The following is a 19,285-nucleotide window of genomic DNA, read 5'->3' as shown; positions in this document are numbered from 1 at the left end:
TCACATACTTTAGTAACCATTCGAAAACTAAAACTGTTGCCCGAAAAAAAAACAAATATAGTAAATAAAAACTTCATTCATTTATCATATGATATAATTATCTAATAACAAAACAAAAATAAAATTTTTCGTATAAATATTACTTATATTAGCAAATAAAGCAAAACGAAAGACAGAAATAAGTCTTTTTTTTAAATATACTCTTACAAATAAAAACACAATTATTAAAAATTGTTGCCATACATGATGTACGTTTAAAAAAAAAGTTTGAGCAACACGTGGCTCAATTCGCCTTATCTATATATATATGAAAGATAAACTGACTGACATCATTGGTCGAGAACCTGTATAATCTGTGGTATGGTATTTAAATTGGATTCGTAAAAAAAAAAATTTTGAATATCGAAGTTGCTATTGGAAGTAATTAAAGAGTAATAATAATATTAATAATGTCCTCCAGACCGATTTCGGCCACGGCGGCCAATCTCAAGAGAGATTAGCCTACTGCGCAGGAGATATTATAGTGCACAAGTGTGTGCGCAAACACAGGTGCACTCTATTCCTTAACTCTCATAACTCTCATACCAAAGGCTGTGTCTAGCGGTGCAGAGAGGCAATAGTGCCAGCGTTTTGGGTACAACGCCACAGGACAATCTTTTAGACGGCGTGTTATTGCTTTAAATTTGTAATGTGTATTTTGTTCTTTTTATTTTAATTTTGTATTTTATTTAAATGTCTGTACATAAATATAAATAATACATTCTATTATATTATATATACATACGTTATTCTTTATTCATTTATTTAATCTTAGGAAGACAAACAGTTATGACATATACAAAAATATTTATCACTTTAAAAAAATCATATACCAATCAAGTGTTCACAAATAATTAAATAAAAAATACATAGCAGAATAATTAGAAATTCAAATTAAAATTTTACGGCGTATAACCAAATTAATAATTTTGTTAAAAATAATAAATATACAAATTCTTCTTATAATTATAACCTAAAACTATATCTAACTAACAATTAATTTATATAAATTAATTAATATTTAATGAGATCACGTCAGGCGTTTTAAGAATGAACTTTTATATTAAATAAAATAAAAAGCTTAAAACGAGATTTTCCAAGTTAATTCCGCGTGTTAAACTAAATAGCAACTATATATAGGCTTGGGCAAATTGCAATCAGATTAATGATTAACGATTACAATATGTAATCATCATATATCAGTCTGCCTACCTATTTGATTACAAGAATAAAAGTTGCATGTTTAATAAATTCAATTTCTTTTCATATTCGTATGAGTCATCATATGCCGTCGCAGGTGCTTCTTCCATTTGAAGGTTTCATCGCACGAATCACATTTAAACGGCCTCGCTGTCGAATGCTTCACCTCATGCTGAGCAAGATTACCTCTCGACGCGAACGTCTTATCACAAACGACACACGCGAACTTCTTCTCGCCCATGTGATATGTCTTCTGGTGCCGGAGAACTTGGAACGGAAACGAGAACTTCTTGCCGCAAGCCCCGCAGCTCGGTGCTGGGACGCCGTGGACTTTCTCCAAGTGATGCGCGCGCATATGCGCCGCGACTTTTTCCTCGCAGTAGTAGCAGCCGATTAACTTCGGACGTTGTTTCAAATGTACGTGTCTGTAGTGCTGCTTGAAGAAATCCCTTTTTTTGAAAACATTCGAACATGTCTTGCAAGCGTATAACTGGGATCCGTCGGTATCTTTCTTTATCGTGTAGTGTTCATCGATACTGTTATCTTTGCCTGGAATTATATAATTTTATTTAAAGATGATAAATCATTGGGTAGATTTGTGGTAGGGCTTTCTGCACTTAGTGGCGCTTAGTGGCGCATTGGTGATATAAGGGATTGTCAGTATCATAGCTATTACATAGCTATTGTCTATGGGAGATATTTTTTTATGTAAGTGGGTGCAAACGAGCAGGATGGAAAGTGACAACCACCGCCCATGGACATCTGCAACTGGGTTTGCAGGTGCATTGCATTGAGGAATGAGTACGCTCTTTTCTTGAAGATTTTTATGGTAATGTTGCCATTCGCCAGTTCACCTAACTATATAAAATACGCTGCTCAACTGCAGGTTTATAGAAAATTATGATCAAATTAAATTCATAATATGTATATAATACTGCGTGACTTGCTTATTGGTCGTCAAAAATCTACCTCCGGTACGGAAATAATCATCGAAGAACCGGCAAAGGAAACTCGGCGGGAATTTCTTTCACTTGAATGTAAAAAATAGCCGAAGCCGAAAAAGCCGAGATGGCCCAGTGGTAAGAACGCGTGAATCTTAACCGATGATCGTGGGTTCAAACCCGGGCAAGCACCACTGAATTTTCATGTGCTTAATTTGTGATTATAATTAATCTCGTGCTTTACGGTGAAGGAAAACATCGTGAGGAAACCTGCATGTGTCTAATTTCACTGAAATTCTGCCACATGTGTATTCCACCAACCCGCATTGGAGCAGCGTGGTGGAATAAGCTCCAAACCTTCTCCTCAAAATGAGGAGAGGAGGCCTTTAGCCCAGCAGTGGGACATTCACAGGCTATTTTCGGATCGGATCGGAATGTAAAAATTATGATTTTTATAAGGTTAATAAAATTATATTTTATTTGAAATTAATCTCCGCCCGCTGCTTAGCTGAGTTAAGTATTACGGTATCCTATATCCTTTTCTGCACAGCTGACAACATTGTACGCGAAATATCATGATCAGATGAGTAGTTAAGACGAGAGAGCGTAACAAACAAATAAACAAACAAACTTTCGCATTTCTAATATTAGGGTGATCAAAACATATATAAAAGCGGAATTGATTCTCTTGCATACAATCTCTAGACTAAAGAGACATTTACAAATAGCAAACATAGCCTTTTATCATTTTTAATGACCTGTACGAGAAAGAGATGGAAATATTTTTTGTCACATTATATTCGTCTAGAAAATGTATTGTAATGTTATTTTTAATCAAATTATGTAACTAGGCTTTTGTTAAGCTTACATTGAAAATAGATTTTTTTTTAATTATTGTAACGAACTTCAGTGTTGCCAATAAATAAACAAAAAATAAAAAACGAAAACTAAAAGAAACTAGTAATAAAATTTAAGTGAATTTATATAGTTAAGTGAAAAAGTGTTTAATTATATAAAGATATACTAATCGCGAACTGTTTGTAGTGCGTAATACAGCAGAGCTGGTGGTAGAGCTTTGTGCAAGCTCGTCTGTTTGAAGGGTGAGTGAGCCAGTGTAATTACAGGCACAAGGGACATAACATCTTAGTTCACAAGGTTGGTGACGCATTGGTCATGAAAGCGATGGTTAATATTTCTTACAATGCCAATGTCTCTATGGGCGTTGGTAACCACTTATCATCAGGTGGCCCATATGCTCGTCCGCCTTCCTATTCTATAAAAAAATATTTATTTAAGGAAAACGAAAGCATTATACAAAATATATTGACATTAAAAATACAGACAATAAAACCAATTACTGACCTCCATTGAATTAAACAAAAGTAATAATAGTTAACAGAAATAGCAAAACAGTTTTGAAAAATAAAATATTTATGTAACAAAAATAATGAGTTTATAAGTAAATATAAAAGAATATAAAAAAAAAATACAAATAGGCGACACAGATTATTTTGTGGGTGTGTGTTACATATGAAGCAATGTATATTATATATATATATATAATTAAAAATTAAAAAACAAAATCAGTTTTTAATTCATTTATTTTCGTATATATTTATATACAGTTTGATAATATACATATCATTCTTATATAAGTGTATAGGTCTTATATTATATATTTACAATTATATAATGTACAAATTTGATATAACATTTCCGTAACAGCCTGTGAATGTCCCACTGCTGGGCCAAAGGCCTCCTCTTCCTTTTTGAGGAGTAGGTTTGGAGTTTATATAACAGTTCATATATATTTTTTATAGAATAGGAAGGCGGACAAGCAAATGGGCCACCTGATGGTAAGTGGTCACCAACGCCCATACACATTGATAGGCATTGTAAGAAATGTTAACCATCGCTTACATCGCCAATGCCCACCAACCTTGTAAACTAAGATGTTATGTCCCTTGTGCTTAAAATTACACTGGCTCACTCACCCTTCGAACCGGAACACAACATTAATAAAATTGTCGAAGGGACGAAACATATTTCATTATGTATTGAACTTTTTAAGATAATCATGAATTGTGAAGGGCTTTATAAACTTCTAATATTATAGTAAATATTTTGTAACAATAGTTTATTGGTATTGACAAATCATTTGGTTTATTAATTGAATTTGTGATATTTTTACTAAATGATGTAAAATTGTCACTTCTATGAGGTACGATCGTATTGAGATCGAGAGATCGAGTCATATAAACTCACAAACCCTTTAAAACAATAAATAAAATTATTATTAAATTGATTTATCGTCCTGTGATTCTATTATTGTTATATCAAAAGGATCCATAAGTCAAATCCGGCTTCCGAAGGACCAGATTTCCACACATTTAACTCGATTCTGATATGTATAAATAATATGCTAACATTAAAACAATATTTTTACACGAGTATTATAGATGAGAGAATATTAAAAATAATATAATTTTTAAAGCAATTTTATTCATATATTTAACGAATTTGAAAACAATGCCAGCCCATGTCACATTATGGCCTCACCGCACGGGCGTCGCGAATGCCTTGCGTCGTTTCACCGCATGATTTCAACGCCTTAATTGTCAAACGAACATTACATTAATGAAGACGTAGTCCTGACTTATTGCGACCACGGTAACCATTATCAAAGATATAGACAATTGCGCAAGACATAGTACAATGCACAAATGTGTGCACACACAAATGCACTCAATTCTCCCCGTTCCACAAAACCTTTACACGCTTACCGGAGCACCGGTCTTCTACTGAAAATTTATCAATAAAAACCCAAATCAAACAAAAAATATCTTATTCATTGAGAGAATATTATATATTGTTATCAGCCCGATACATAATAACTTTAATATAAACCTACGCAATTAAATAAATACATATAAACATTTTACACATAAATAAAATGTCACCAAAAATATTTAACATTAAAAATTCATAACATATATAAAATTGTGCTTTAATTTCATTCTTGCCAAATAAAATAAGTAAAAAAAAAAAAAAAACTTACGCTTGCAACACTGAAAAAGTGACATTTTTAAATATAAATCTTCAAGTTCGAATAGTATTCTATGTGATATCCAGTAAAGCGTATACTTTGAATGTCCCAGTGCAAAGCACAAGAATTGTTGTACTCTTTAGAAGATTTCGAGCTTGTTCCATCACGGTACTCGCTTGAATTGCCATAATGAATACATTTGCAGAATTTTAATCGAAATATCTTCAACTTCCGGACAAAAAATGCTTTACAAACACAAAGTACACACATCTTGCGGGGCGGCTAGTACAGAACATTCTCGACCGTACTGGCCGTCGTCGCGTTTGACTCCACTACCACTTACCATCAGGTGCAGTGGAGTCACTTGCTTTCCCGGTATATAAAAAAATGTATCTGCTCGCAGTGTTAACTGTCTGGATTCGAATCCACGACCATCGGATAAAAATTCACGCATAAATCCATCTGACACAGAAATGTCTCCGAACTGAGTTGCTAGCGTTCATATATTTATATAAAAATTGTGATAACACATTCAACAACTGAATTAAATTCAACACTACACTAGAAGTTAACATCGGGGTGATATTTCGTCATGTGATAGTTCAAGCTGGCCTTCTGGACGAACGCCTGGCTGCAGATCTTGCAGACCTTCCTCCTGTCCCCCGTGTGTATCCTCTCGTGGAGGTCGAGAGTCGTCTTCCTCAGGAACGACTTCCTACAGAACCGACAGTGGTAGTCCTTCGACGTTTTATGTTTGAACTTGTGTTTGTACATACCCTCGAAACTGAAGGACTCGTAGTCGCAAAGATCGCACTGGTACCTCTCGCCGAGCATATGGAAGTTGTTGATGTGCTTCCTCAGCTGAATCTTCGTGTTGAAGGTGCCCTTGCACGCTTTACAGTAGTACCTTTCGTCGATGTTGTGATCTTCTAGCTTGTGGATCGTGAACGGAGCGTGGGTCATGAAGCCCTTCATGCAGTACTGGCACGTGAACCTCGGTATCTTGTAATGCTTCGTCTTGATATGGAATCTTAGCGAGCACATTTTGTCGTATATCTTTTCGCAACGGCAACACGCGAATTTATCGCCGTCCCGCCTATAATCGCCCGCTTGGAGTCGAAACGAACGCGTCGAATCATCGCCTGAAGACAAAAAAATTACATTTATGCCGCTTCTGTCTGTTTTTCCAATCTTTTTTTTGGGAGGGGGGGGGGTTACATCTTCATATCATTCTCTTCTAGATTCTTCCTCACAATTTAAATTTATATATAATATACATTGCTTCGTATATAACACACACCCACAAAGTACTCTGTGTCGCCTATTTGTATTTTTTTTTATATTCTTTTATATTTACTTATAAACTCATTATTTTTGTTACATAAATATTTTATTTTTCAAAACTGTTTTGCTATTTCTGTTAACTATTATTAGTTTTGTTTAATTCAATGGAGGACAGTAATTGGTTCTATTGTCTGTATTTTTAATGTCAATATATTTTGTATAATGCTTTTGTTTTCCTTAAATATATATATTTTTATAGAATAGGAAGGCGGACAAGGCGGTGGCCCATATGGCTACCTGATGGTAAGTGGTCACCAACGCCCATAGACATTGGCATTGTTAGAAATGTTAACCATCGCTTACATCACCAATGCACCACTAACCTTGGGAACTAGGATGTTATGTCCCTTGTGCCTGTAATTACACTGGCTCACTCACCCTTCAAACCGGAACACAACGATACCAAGTACTGCTGTTTTGCGGTAGAATATCGGATGAGTGGGTGGTACCTACCCAGACGTGCTTGCACAAAGCTCTACCACCAGTAAATAAATATTATTGACGTTTTATCAACATTATAGAACAAAACTTTGCGAAACATTCCAAGAATTTGATATCGATACATTTTAGTGGAAAAAAACTTCGATCCATAGTTTAGCCTTATTATTTTTTATCTAAATACAATCTTGTATTCAGAAATTTAATAATAAACGTACTAACAAAAGCCCGTCCGTCTAAAATATCACAAGTATTATCGAACATCGCACACAATAAATCCTCATACGCGAAAAAATGAAGCAAATCCGCGAGTTGTCTGATATTATTTTGAAATTTAAATTGTAAATAATACGCTACGATTTTTAAATTCGCGTAAATGCAAACGAAACAAGACATAATAAATAATTTTATTTAATTTCGGATTATTGAATAATTTCGAATTTATGTCTAGCTACTTTTATAAGCCGAGATGGCCCAGTGGTAAGAACGCGTGAATCTTAACCGATGATCGTGGGTTCAAACCCGGGCAAGCACCACTGAATTTTCATGTGCTTAATTTGTGATTATAATTCATCTCGTGCTTTACGGTGAAGGAAAACATCGTGAGGAAACCTGCATGTGTCTAATTTCACTGAAGTTCTGCCACATGTGAATTCTACCAACCCGCATTGGAGCAGCGTGGTGGAATAAGCTCCAAACCTTCACCTCAAAAAGAGGAGAGGAGGCCTTTAGCCCAGCAGTGGGACATTCACAGGCTGTTACGGTTACGGTACTTTTATAGGCGAAAACAAAATGTGTCGTGTCGTGATGCGGCACGAGAATATCGGTTTAATCGTACGAAACAAAAACCTTGCACCATAAGCCCGGTCGACGCTCGTTCATCTTTCGCGATTAGAGATACACTTGAATATCGTATCGTGTCGTGTATGACGTCACACGACACGACAAATGCAGTTTTAAAATCGTATGACGCGCGGTGCTTTTGTTTGTGCATTGTTGCGTCTCAGTTCAAAGGGTGTTCCTTCACCGTCAAGCACGAGATGAATTATAAACACAAATTAAGCACATGAAAATTCAGTGGTGCTTGCCCGGGTTTGAACTCACGATCATCGGTTAAGATTCACACGTTCTAACCACTAGACCATCTCGGCTTTTTCGCTAGTGTGTAACCGCCTAAAATAATGATTCCAAGGTCATCAACATACCTTTCTTCTCCTTCACCGCCTCCTTCCGTTTCTCCTCTTTGATCTTCCGCGGGCGGCCTCGTTTCATCTTCGGCTTTTCGATTTTCAATTTTTCCTTCGTTTTCAACTTTTGCTTGTTTATAACTAAGATATCTTCGTCTGAGTTCTGTTCGTCTAGAATTAAAAAAAATATTATTCATTATTATTTTTTTAGATTGTATCGGAAGGCGTACGAGCACATGGGCCACCTGATGGTAAGTGGTCACCAACGCCCATAGACATTGGCATAGTAAGAAATGTTAACCAATGCGCCACCAACCTTGGGAACTAAGATGTTATGTCCCTTGTGCCTTTTATTACACTGGCTCACTCACCCTTCAAACCGGAACACAACGATACCAAGTACTGCTGTTTTGCGGTAGAATATCTGATGAGTGGTTGGTAAATACCCAATAGGTAATAAAATATGTATATATATATACACATATGTACTTATATATACACATATGTACTTATATATACACATATGTACTTATATATACACATATGTATGTATATAGTACAAATAAAATAGTAGCATATATTCAAGGTCCGCTTATGTACGCGATGCAATAATTATACGAAGCAAACATTAAACATAAAATAAGAAACCAAATATAAACAATAAGACAAAGGGAAGGACATGTTTGTAGAGATATTGGATTATCTATAAACATACATAGCTAATTAAAGTTTGTATGAAAATCTTTTATTTATAAAGAAAGTTCTATGTATGGAAATTCGTTTGGGATATGATGCGAGCGAAGCCATGTTTAATGAGCGAAAAGAGTGTATATATGTATATATATATAGAAAACGGCATATTACATATTTCCGAATAATACATTAACGGCTTGTAAAATAATTAATTAATAATACCTTCGTCTTCCTTCAAATCGAAGTCATCATCGTCATCCTCGTCTTCATCATCTTCATCGTGATGATCCATTTGTGATATGTCTTCTTCCTTGAGATCTACAACAGAAATAATATGTTTTTTTCTTAACTATCAACTAGCTTCCCACCCCAGCTTGGGGTAACAGCCTGTTAATGTCCCACTGCTGGGCTAAGGCGTCCTCTCCCTTTTGAGGAGAGGGTTTGGAGCTTATTTCACCACGCTGCTCCAATGCGGGTTTATAGAATACACTTGTGGCAGAATTTGCAGGTTTGTGATGTTTTCCTTCACCGTCAAGCACGAGATGAATTATAAACACAAATTAAGCACATGAAAATTCAGTGGTGCTTGCCTGGGTTTGAACCCACAATCATCGGTTAACACGCGTTCTAACCACTATGCCATCTCGGCTTAGGGTAGGTGTTCGGTTAAAATCATGCAGACTGCATTGTTGAACAGTCTAGACTAGTGTTTCCCAACCTTTCTTAGGCCATGCCCCACCTTAACATTTCTAAAATTCTTATGCCCCCCATACATAATTTATAACCTTTAAAAATTGTTTTGTTCCCTTAAGAAATATAAATGATAAGTTTTAGGAAGAAATCACTATGAAATTGTTATCAAAACATCGTAAGTAAAATTTCAAAACATACAATGAAAAATTGAAATTCAAAATAATTTTAAAATTGATATTTCCTATATATTCATTTAGTGCGATTCTTGCGCTCGATGCTTGCTGCACAGAGATTTTATATTAGGTTTCAATTTACTGAGCTTTAATCTCAAGTCTCCACGTTATGTTATATCAAGTCGATTTATTTTTTTTATCAGTATATCGGTGTAAGTGATTTACGAAAGGGTTAAGTCGTGTCGAGTCCATTTTTAAATTACCCCCCTTAACAATCAAACCGCCCCCCTGTGGGGCGTGGGCCCCACGTTGAGAAACACTGGTCTAAACAGTTATATACTGATTTGACGTTTGCTAATATAGCTTCAACCCCAAAAGGAGAAGAGCCGTCACGCATATTAGTTCGTTTTAAGTGCAAGGAAATAGACAAAGTAATCAGTTCAGTAAAAAAATGGCAAAAGTCAAATCAAAGGAGGCTTACAACATCGGATATAGGAATAAGCGGTGTTACTTCTAAAATTTTCTTAAGAGATAATTTGACATTCGCAAATCAGCGTCTCTTTCGTACTGTAAAGGATAAGGCTCGCGAACGAAACTTTTCTTTTGTTTGGGTTGAAGATTGCAAAATTTTGGTGCGCAAGTCAACAAAGTCAGTTGTTTTTCATATAAACTCCATACGCGACATTAGTCGTTTTATATTACGACTATCTTTTGTAATCTATGTTTATTGCAAATATACTATGATAGCAGATATAAAAAAATATTGTAATCTTTTTGGTACTTTTAGAGACAACTGCGAAATTGATATCGTTTAATTAAAATATAATGCAATTATTATGAGGAAAATATTTCATGCAAACATTTTAAGAAGGAAAAGTTATGGTATTTTATATTATGTAATTATATATATATATGCTTAATTCTATAAAATGAGTAAAAAAGTTACAAAGTTAAAATTATCTGTGCTGAATACTCAATCACTAAATACAGGAAGAGACGAATCCAGACATAATTTCTATCACGGAAACATGGCTATCTGAGAATGTCACGCTAAAAAATTACAATATCCCAGGCTATAATTTTTTTCATGAACCACGATCAGGTTCGCAAACTGGAGGAGGAGTAGGCGCATATAAAAGAACAGTACGTCTCAAAATAAGTTTAAGGCACAATGCAGGCAATGGCTTCTGTCTATGCAAAAGACGCAATGTGTCTGGGCAAATGTCTGTAACTAAGCTTCAATATTTAATTGTTACTTTGATTGTAATTTATTAAAACATATATCACTATTTGTTTAAACATTTTAAATATTATTATTATTATTTTATTTTCATATTTTATTCAAAATGAAATATTTTCCTTTTTCTAGAATTAAAAAAAAAAAAAAAACCTCACTGTTTTAGTAATGCTTGCATGTTTTCTTTTATTTTAGCCTATTGTGCGTGTTATAAATTGTATTAACTTTTATTATTTAAGTAATTTTATCTCCTTTTACCTTTTACTGCACTGAATGAAGCGTTTGTGTTGGCAGCATATGTACAAGGCGTAGACTTAAAAGCAGCCTAGCTGAGACTACGACCTTTTCACCAAATTATGAAATATGATATTGTTAACTCTTTTTTTATGGTTTTGTACCTTGATTTTTTTTGTCTTTGTTTCTTTTTGGTGAATAAAATTATTATTTATTATTATTATTACTATATCACATTACAAGCTTTTTATATAAACCTTTATTTTTAAGCCGGTTGGCGTGGTTGTTGGATACTTGCCTTTCACGCCGAAGGTTGTGGATTCGATTCCCACCCAGGACAGATATTTGTGTACATGAACATGTCTGTTTGTCCTGAGTCTGGGTGTAATTATCTATATAAGTATGTATTTACAAAAGAAAAATAGTATATGTAGTATATTAGTTGTCTGGTTTCCATAGCACAAGCTCTGTACAAGCTTAATTTGGGATCAGATGGCCGTGTGTGAAAAATGTCCCAGGATATTATTATTATTTATTCTAACAGTGTGAAACCGGGTCAAGTAGCTAGTTTATAATAGCTTTTCACTTACATTATTTATTGAACATGTTTTAGAAAGATAACAATGTAATGTTTCGCAATAATGAAAAGAAATAAATGACATAAATGAAAACCGCACATTTAACACAAATGTTAGTTTGTTTAATAGTGTAAAACTAAATCAGATTGTAATATATAATATTGGATGTGATATGAATTGGATATGATATGAATTAATATTAAATATTACTGGAGAGTATCTGTCATTTTTTTATTAATAAATAATAATCGATATTTTTAATCTGGCAACAATTGAACATTGACAGATACTCTTTATGGCGGGAAACTGTTAGGCTTGAATTCTATTTACGAGCATTGCGGATTGCGTGTTAAGATCTAGTTCTTACAATAGTAAACAGCATAACTGTAATATATAATGACAAAAATAATAAACCGACTAAATTTTTTTATCGTTTACCAATTTGTTAAACCGCCTACCTATTCTATAATATATTAAAAAAAAAAACAAAACTTACCTATTAAAAAAGATTCCGATAGTTCTTCTTTCACAACTGACTTTGAACTTTGTTGATTGTTTAAAGCTGAAAACAATACTATTGTATCACAAACATTATTTTAACAAAAGTGTATAATGATTCAATACAAAGAAAGCTATCTCAATATTACTTTTATAATAAAAGTTATCTTAGTTGTGTGCACATTATTCAATGTCGTCTAATTATATACATTAGACAAAATATATGATATAACACTGCCAGCTATTAGATTTTATTTTATTTGTCCCATACAGTAACAGCCTGTTAATGTCCTACTGCTGCGCTAAGGCGTCTTCTCCCTTTTAAGGAAGAGGCTTAGAGCTTATTCCACCACGTTGCTCCAATACGGGTTGGTAGAATACACATGTGGCATAATTTCAATTAAATTAGACACATGCAGGTTTGCTCACTATGTTTTCCTTCACCGTCAAGAAGGAGATGAATTATAAACACAAATTAAGCACATGAGAATTCAGTGGTGCTTGCCTAGGTTTGAATCTATGTTCATCGGTTCTGATTCACACGTTCTAACCACTAGGTCATCTCGGCTTTGTCTCATAAATTGTGTAAATAATATGACTTTTTTTTATATACCAGTCCCGGGCTAATTCTTTGTTTAATTTCATTAGATCCAGTTTTGAGATAAGCCAGAATGAGGTGCTGATGATATACTCCTGAACGATTTCAGCCACAGTGGGCAATCTCAATAGAGATTACCCAACTGAGTGCAAACACAAGTACACTCTTATAATGTGATAGGACAGCAAATCCGACATGACCAGTAAGAATTCAGGCACAGGACCAAATGCCTTACTTGATTAGTGAGGCACAGGAATGTACACACTTCAAACTATTTTGATTCAGCCTGACCTGGGATTTGAACTTAGGAACTAAATGTCTACTACCTTATGTCTGGCCACTAGACCAATAAGACTATCAATTGGAATAGATATTTTTTGCATTATTTAGATTATCACACTAGTATCAGTTGCCATAAATATATGTTAATACGCACCTTTGATTGCATTCTTATAGTACAATTCCATAAACCTTTCTTCACAGTCTTGGACTTGTTTTTTAAACGTTACGGCATATCTAAGCCTCAGTATACAGGCTTCGCATATTTTATATGTCATGGTACAAAGCTCTCCCGGCACTGGAGCTATCTACAAATATTTTTTATTATGTTCTATGTAATAATTAAACCCTCAGTTTTAATAATTGAATTAAAGAATTATAACTTTAAAATATTGAAATAATTTAATATATATAATAGAAATTACTATGCACTTGTGCTTAGGTATAATAAAAACAAATATTGAAAATAAAACGTCAAAGTTTACATTGTAGAATCAATAAATATACCGGTTTTAAAATAACTTGTAAAAAGTAACTTTGCGTTTTTGCAATAACAACGAATGTAATGTTGTTTTGGTTTAGAACTTACCTCGATATCAAAACAATCTCTCAACATATCTGAATAAATTTCTACTTTTTCTAAATAAGTTTTTGGTTCGGCCAAGTTGTCGAAGGAACCTTCCGTGTGACAGCACCGACACAAATCCTTTTCAAGATTCCAGATTTCTACCGACATTTTTTCACTAAAGCATAAGTACTAACAAATAACTATAACATAATATTATTTAAAAATAAACAATTTTTATTTGCATCAATGCATCTATCGACCATCGTGCTTTTTATTTTTAATCTGTCTGAAATGTAATTCGGATACACAATATGACATACACACTGTGACTCACTAAATTAAATTAAAATATTCCAATGATACATTTCATAACCAAATAAATTACTGTATCTATTTTTAAACATTTTTTCAAATTTATTTTTGGCAAGCTTTTTAACGCACACCTGAGTGTATAATCGCCTTAACGTAGTAATGCGTATTGGAGTGTATCGAAATTTTATCAATACTTTTGTTATAAATCCTATGTTCCCATTATTAATTTCTTAAAATGGTTAGTTATTTCATATAGTTTTATTATCATAAGCAATCAATTTACTAACATTTATATAATGAGTCAATTCAAATATTTTTACATAATATTATATTAAATAAATATAACGTTTAATTTATAAGTTTAATGTTGTTATCAAACATGAACTTTTTTTTATTGTATGTTTAATTGTAGAATTTGCAATATAAAAACCGCACAGTGGGAGCAGCAGGCCGCCAGGGAACAATGGAGATCCACTATTAAAGCAAAGATCCAAGAATTTGTAGTGAGTCGCATCGCTGAGCTTGATGCCAGACGCGACCAGTTGGAACCCGCGGCAATCAACTACAATTATATCAATGGAGTGCTCACATGCCCGCTATGCGCGAGGATCATCAGTAAGAAGATTGGCTACATAAGCCACATGCGAGCACATGAACGACACCATGCAGGGAGTTGAAGCGGTCGCCGTGGCCGAAATCGGTCGGGAGAGTATTATTAATTGTAGAATTTTATTTTTAACCAATCAACAAAATACAACATATCGATATTGTATAAAAAACTGCTCCTCTAAGTGTTCCTTTTCGTATTTTGTACCAGTGCGTTGGATGACTGTAGTCTACGGGAGATTGACACACCCGTTACATGTATGTTTTCTATTAAAAAACGCATGTGTTGTTACTTTTAACAGTGCGAGTGTGAAGAGGTTTTAAATGTGTGACGTTCTTATGTATTTGTCTTTGTAGTAGTTATTTAGGCGGGAAAAGAGTAAAAATACTTGGTCTCTAACCGTAGACAGAGAAACAAATAGGCCAAGGGGCCATGAAACCGCGCTTGAGACAGAGATAGTTTGTCAATGTGTCCGTATAATGTTGCCATAGTAACTGCATTCCTTGTTTTGGAAGATAAATAATTTTCAGGATTTAATTAAAACAGAATAAGATTATTAAATTTTACTTTTTAATATTTACTATACATTTTTTTAATTAAAATATTTTTTTATCTTCCAACTACACCCAAAAACCGTTGCATTGTTTGTTTTTGTTTCCGTTATCTATTGTACTTCAGCATCTTTATATGGTACTGGATTAGCATTCTCCTCAGATGTTGAAAACTAAAACACACAATTAAATTATTAAAAAAGAATGGTTGCCACATATATTTCTATTTTAACCTCTTGACTCGGAATTTAATATTATTATAAATTCATGAAGATTGTTAAATGATATTGTCGTTAGGAAATTATAAATAGGAGAACGAATAAATTAAAATAACATATTTACATATAACGAAGCACTTTAGGTTATTATTGGACTCCGTATTTATTTGTTCACATTTTAATGCAACATAAGGTTCCGTCATGCTATGTCATAAATAAAGATCACTGAGAAACTATATTTAGGGATAAAATAGTCGTACTTACGCGTGAAAACAAAAACACAATGAACGCACCAACTCTCAAGTTTGTTTCGCTACTTAAGTTTAAGTTTAAAGAAGAATTTTATTTTTCATAAAGAATTACAGAAATTCACTTACATGAGAAAGTTACAAACTAATAAAAAATCTAAGCATACAATCAATCAATCAATCAACAGCCAATCGTTGTCCACTGCTGAACATAGGCCTCTCCCAAGGTGCGCCAAAGCTCCCTGTCCTCCGCCTTCCGCATCCAGTTGGTGCCCGCCACCTTCTTAAGGTCGTCGGTCCACCTGGCTGGAGGGCGCCCTACGCTGCGCTTGCCGATTCGCGGTCTCCACTCTAGGACTCGTCTGCTCCAACGGCCATCGGTCCTACGACATACGTGACCAGCCCACTGCCACTTCAGCCTGCTAATTTTGCAAGCTATGTCGGTGACTCCGGTTCTTTTCCGGATAATCTCATTTCTGATCTTATCCTTCAAAGATACTCCGAGCATAGCTCGCTCCATAGCACGCTGAGCGACTTTGAATTTGTGGACTAGTCCCGCAGTTAGTGTCCACGTTTCGGCACCGTATGTCATGGCAGGTAAGACGCATTGGTTGAAGACTTTCGTCTTCAAACATTGCGGTATAGACGACTTGAGGACTTGACGAAGGTTGCCAAATGCTGCCCATCCCAAGCGAATTCTTTGATCGGCTTCCTTCTCGAAGTTGTTCCTACCGACTTGTATTATCTGTCCTAGGTAGGTATATTCACTAACAACTTCGAGAGGTTTCCCCTCGACGTATATCGGTCCCGGCACGACATGCCTATTGAACATGACCTTGGTCTTGTTCAAGTTCATACCGAGACCGACACACCGGGAAGACTCGCCTAGGCTACGCAGCATTTCGGTGAGTTGTTCCAGCGACTCTGCTATGATGACGATATCGTCGGCAAATCGAAGGTGTGAGATGTACTCGCCGTTTACATTGACTCCATACCTAGTCCAATCCAGCGTTTTGAAAACGTCTTCCAACGCGTTGGTGAACAGTTTCGGGGATATTACATCCCCCTGTCTCACCCCTCTGCGCAGTTGGATCGCCTTCGTCTTACAGTCCTGGATGTGGACAGTCATTGTAGCGGCGTTGTACAGACATCTCAGTACCTCGATATATCTCCAATCGATATGACATCTCTGCAATGAGTCGAGCACTGCCCAGGTTTCGATGGAGTCGAAGGCTTTCTCGTAGTCCACGAATGCCATACACAGCGGCTGATTGTACTCTTCGGTCTTATGCACAATCTGCCGAACAATATGGATGTGGTCCACGGTGCTGTAGCCTGATCGAAAGCCGGCTTGCTCTGGGGGCTGGAACTCGTCAAGTCGTCTGGCGAGACGGTTCGTGACGACTCTTGAGAACAGCTTATACACGTGACTCAGGAGGGAGATTGGTCTGTAGTTTTTCAAGAGGGTTTTATCACCTTTCTTGAAAAACAGTACCACCTCACTCCCGCTCCACGTTTCCGGGGTCTTGCCATGTTGGATGACGGAATTAAAGAGGCTTGCTAGCTCTTTCAGGACCAGAGTCCCGCCTGCCTTAAGCAACTCTGTTGTGATTCCGTCATCTCCCGGAGCTTTGTTGTTTTTAAGCTGTTCTAGAGCCGCCCTAATCTCTCCTTGGTCAACGACCGGGAGCTCCTCGGAGTAATGGCGCATAAGAGGGGCGCGCTGGTCATCAATACTGATTCCCACGGGTTTATCCGATCTTGAAGAGAACAACTGCCCATAAAACCTCTCTACTTCTCCGATAATCTCAGGCCTAGAGGTAACGACCCCACCATTTTCAGTTTTAAGTTTTGTCAGACGCGGCCTCCCAAACTTGCGAGCGAACACTTTCGATCCCCGATTTTGCTCAATCGCAGCCTTGATGGCACGGGTATTGGAGCGTCGGAGATCGCGTCGCGTCAGCGTTTTTATTGTTCGGTTTAAGGCCTTATCTGACAAAAACGATGGTAGTTCTCGTCGTTTTCTCATGAGCTCGAGTGTCTCAGCAGAGAGTTTTGGTGCGTTGTCTCTTCTCTGTGGTGGAAAACACTTGCGGGATGTGTTTTGCAGTATTTTGACCAGCGTGTCGGTTCTCTCATCAATGCTGCTTATGGTTTCCAACGCGGTGAATTGATTTTGAAGTTCCATTTGGAACTTTTCGGAGCCTTGAGCAGCTTGGAGCATGGTAGGTCGGAGAGTAGACCTCATCATTCTCGATCTTTCGGCTTTTAAGTTGATATTTAGAGTGCCTCGAACCAAGCGGTGATCACTTCCGGTATTAAACCTGTTGATCACTGAAACATCTCTAAATATGTGCCTTTTATTCGAAATGATAAAGTCTATCTCGTTCCTTGTCACGTTATCGGGGCTTCGCCAGGTCCACCTCCTCTGAGGCTTCTTTTGAAAGAAAGAATTCATCAAAAAAAGCCCCTGCGCTTCGAGAAAGTTTACCAGCATTTGCCCCCTATGATTTCTGCAGCCCAAGCCGTAAGGTCCGACTTTCGATTCACCGCTATCTCTTACTCCCACTTTAGCATTAAAGTCTCCCATAACAACATTGTAGTGGGCCCTCGAGGTGTCGTTGAGGGCCTTTGCGATGTCCTCGTACATCGCTTCGACCACATCATCAGAGTATGTCGAAGTTGGCGCATATACCTGTACAACCTTCAGGGAGTACCTGTCGGAAAGTTTTAGGACAAGGTACGCTACCCGGTTCGACACACTACTGATTTCCACAATGCTGCTAATGAGATCCTTTTTGACTAGAAAACCGATACCACCCTGGGAGAGGTTATCACCTTCGCGGAAGTAGAGTAAGTTACCGGACTCTAGAGTTATCGTGTCCTCCCCCTGTCTTCGGACTTCAGATAACCCCAGTATATGCCAGTTTATATGACTTAACTCTACTTCTAATTCGGCGAGGTGATGGTCCAGCCTCATCGAGCGTCCATTATACGTTGCCATTTTCAGTCGCTTTATACGGTAGCCTGCCGTGAACCGGTGATTCTTAGCACCCCCTGCCCTGCCGATACCGCGACCGCTACCTTGGTCGGGCCTAGCGGGCTTGCCGGTAACTGGGGGCCTTTTTTTGGGCGCATCTGCCATTAAGGGAGGGGTTTGCCCATACTCGCCGCGCTGGGCAGGCGTATTGGCGAGCGCAGTAGGGGGTAAGATGTTTATGGGAGGGGGGACGCTGCTGCCCATCCCCCCTTTTCCCCGTCCCTCAGTCGCCTCTTACGACACCCACGGGATGAGATTGGGGGAGTACTATTCTAAGCCGGTACTCCACGGCGAGTGTAAGCGTGTAAGCATACAGTGTTACAAAAAATCATAATAAAGAAGGTAGATGTAGAAATTTTTTCTTCTCGATCGACGATCGACGAGCTTGTTAAACATATCGCCTGCCGTGTCACTTCAGGAATACGTATAGATGCGGCATATTTAATGAAATCTGTTCATCATTTTATTTCATTATTTTTTTTAATACATATTTTCATTTTTTTCCATTTCATTTTTTTAAGACAGATTTTTTTTTTTAGAATTATTGTTTTATCATTTATATA

At 36.4% G+C, this 19,285-nt stretch overlaps 1 protein-coding gene across 2 annotated transcripts; it reads right to left on the bottom strand.

Annotated features, from left to right (window-relative positions):
- Positions 1-1,152: 1,152 nt before the first annotated feature.
- On the bottom strand, positions 1,153-14,008 carry LOC126779571 (zinc finger protein 184-like). 2 transcript variants are annotated; one of them, XM_050503680.1, is made up of 6 exons: positions 13,768-14,008; positions 13,336-13,486; positions 12,300-12,365; positions 9,111-9,206; positions 8,214-8,366; positions 1,153-1,788 (listed from the first exon to the last, which is right to left on the bottom strand). In XM_050503680.1, exons 1-6 carry the CDS (start codon positions 13,912-13,914, stop codon positions 1,292-1,294), a joined length of 1,110 nt encoding a protein of 369 aa, XP_050359637.1. In that variant the 5' UTR covers positions 13,915-14,008; the 3' UTR covers positions 1,153-1,291. The 2 variants fall into 2 exon arrangements, with proteins under 2 accessions (XP_050359637.1, XP_050359636.1); XM_050503679.1 differs by lacking the exon at positions 1,153-1,788 and adding an exon at positions 3,764-6,368.
- Positions 14,009-19,285: the final 5,277 nt, after the last annotated feature.

The sequence above is a fragment of the Nymphalis io genome, chromosome 29 (assembly GCF_905147045.1).
Source record: "Nymphalis io chromosome 29, ilAglIoxx1.1, whole genome shotgun sequence".
NCBI classification, from domain to species: Eukaryota; Metazoa; Arthropoda; class Insecta; order Lepidoptera; family Nymphalidae; genus Nymphalis; species Nymphalis io.
This window is presented reverse-complemented; position numbering and strand designations above follow the sequence as displayed.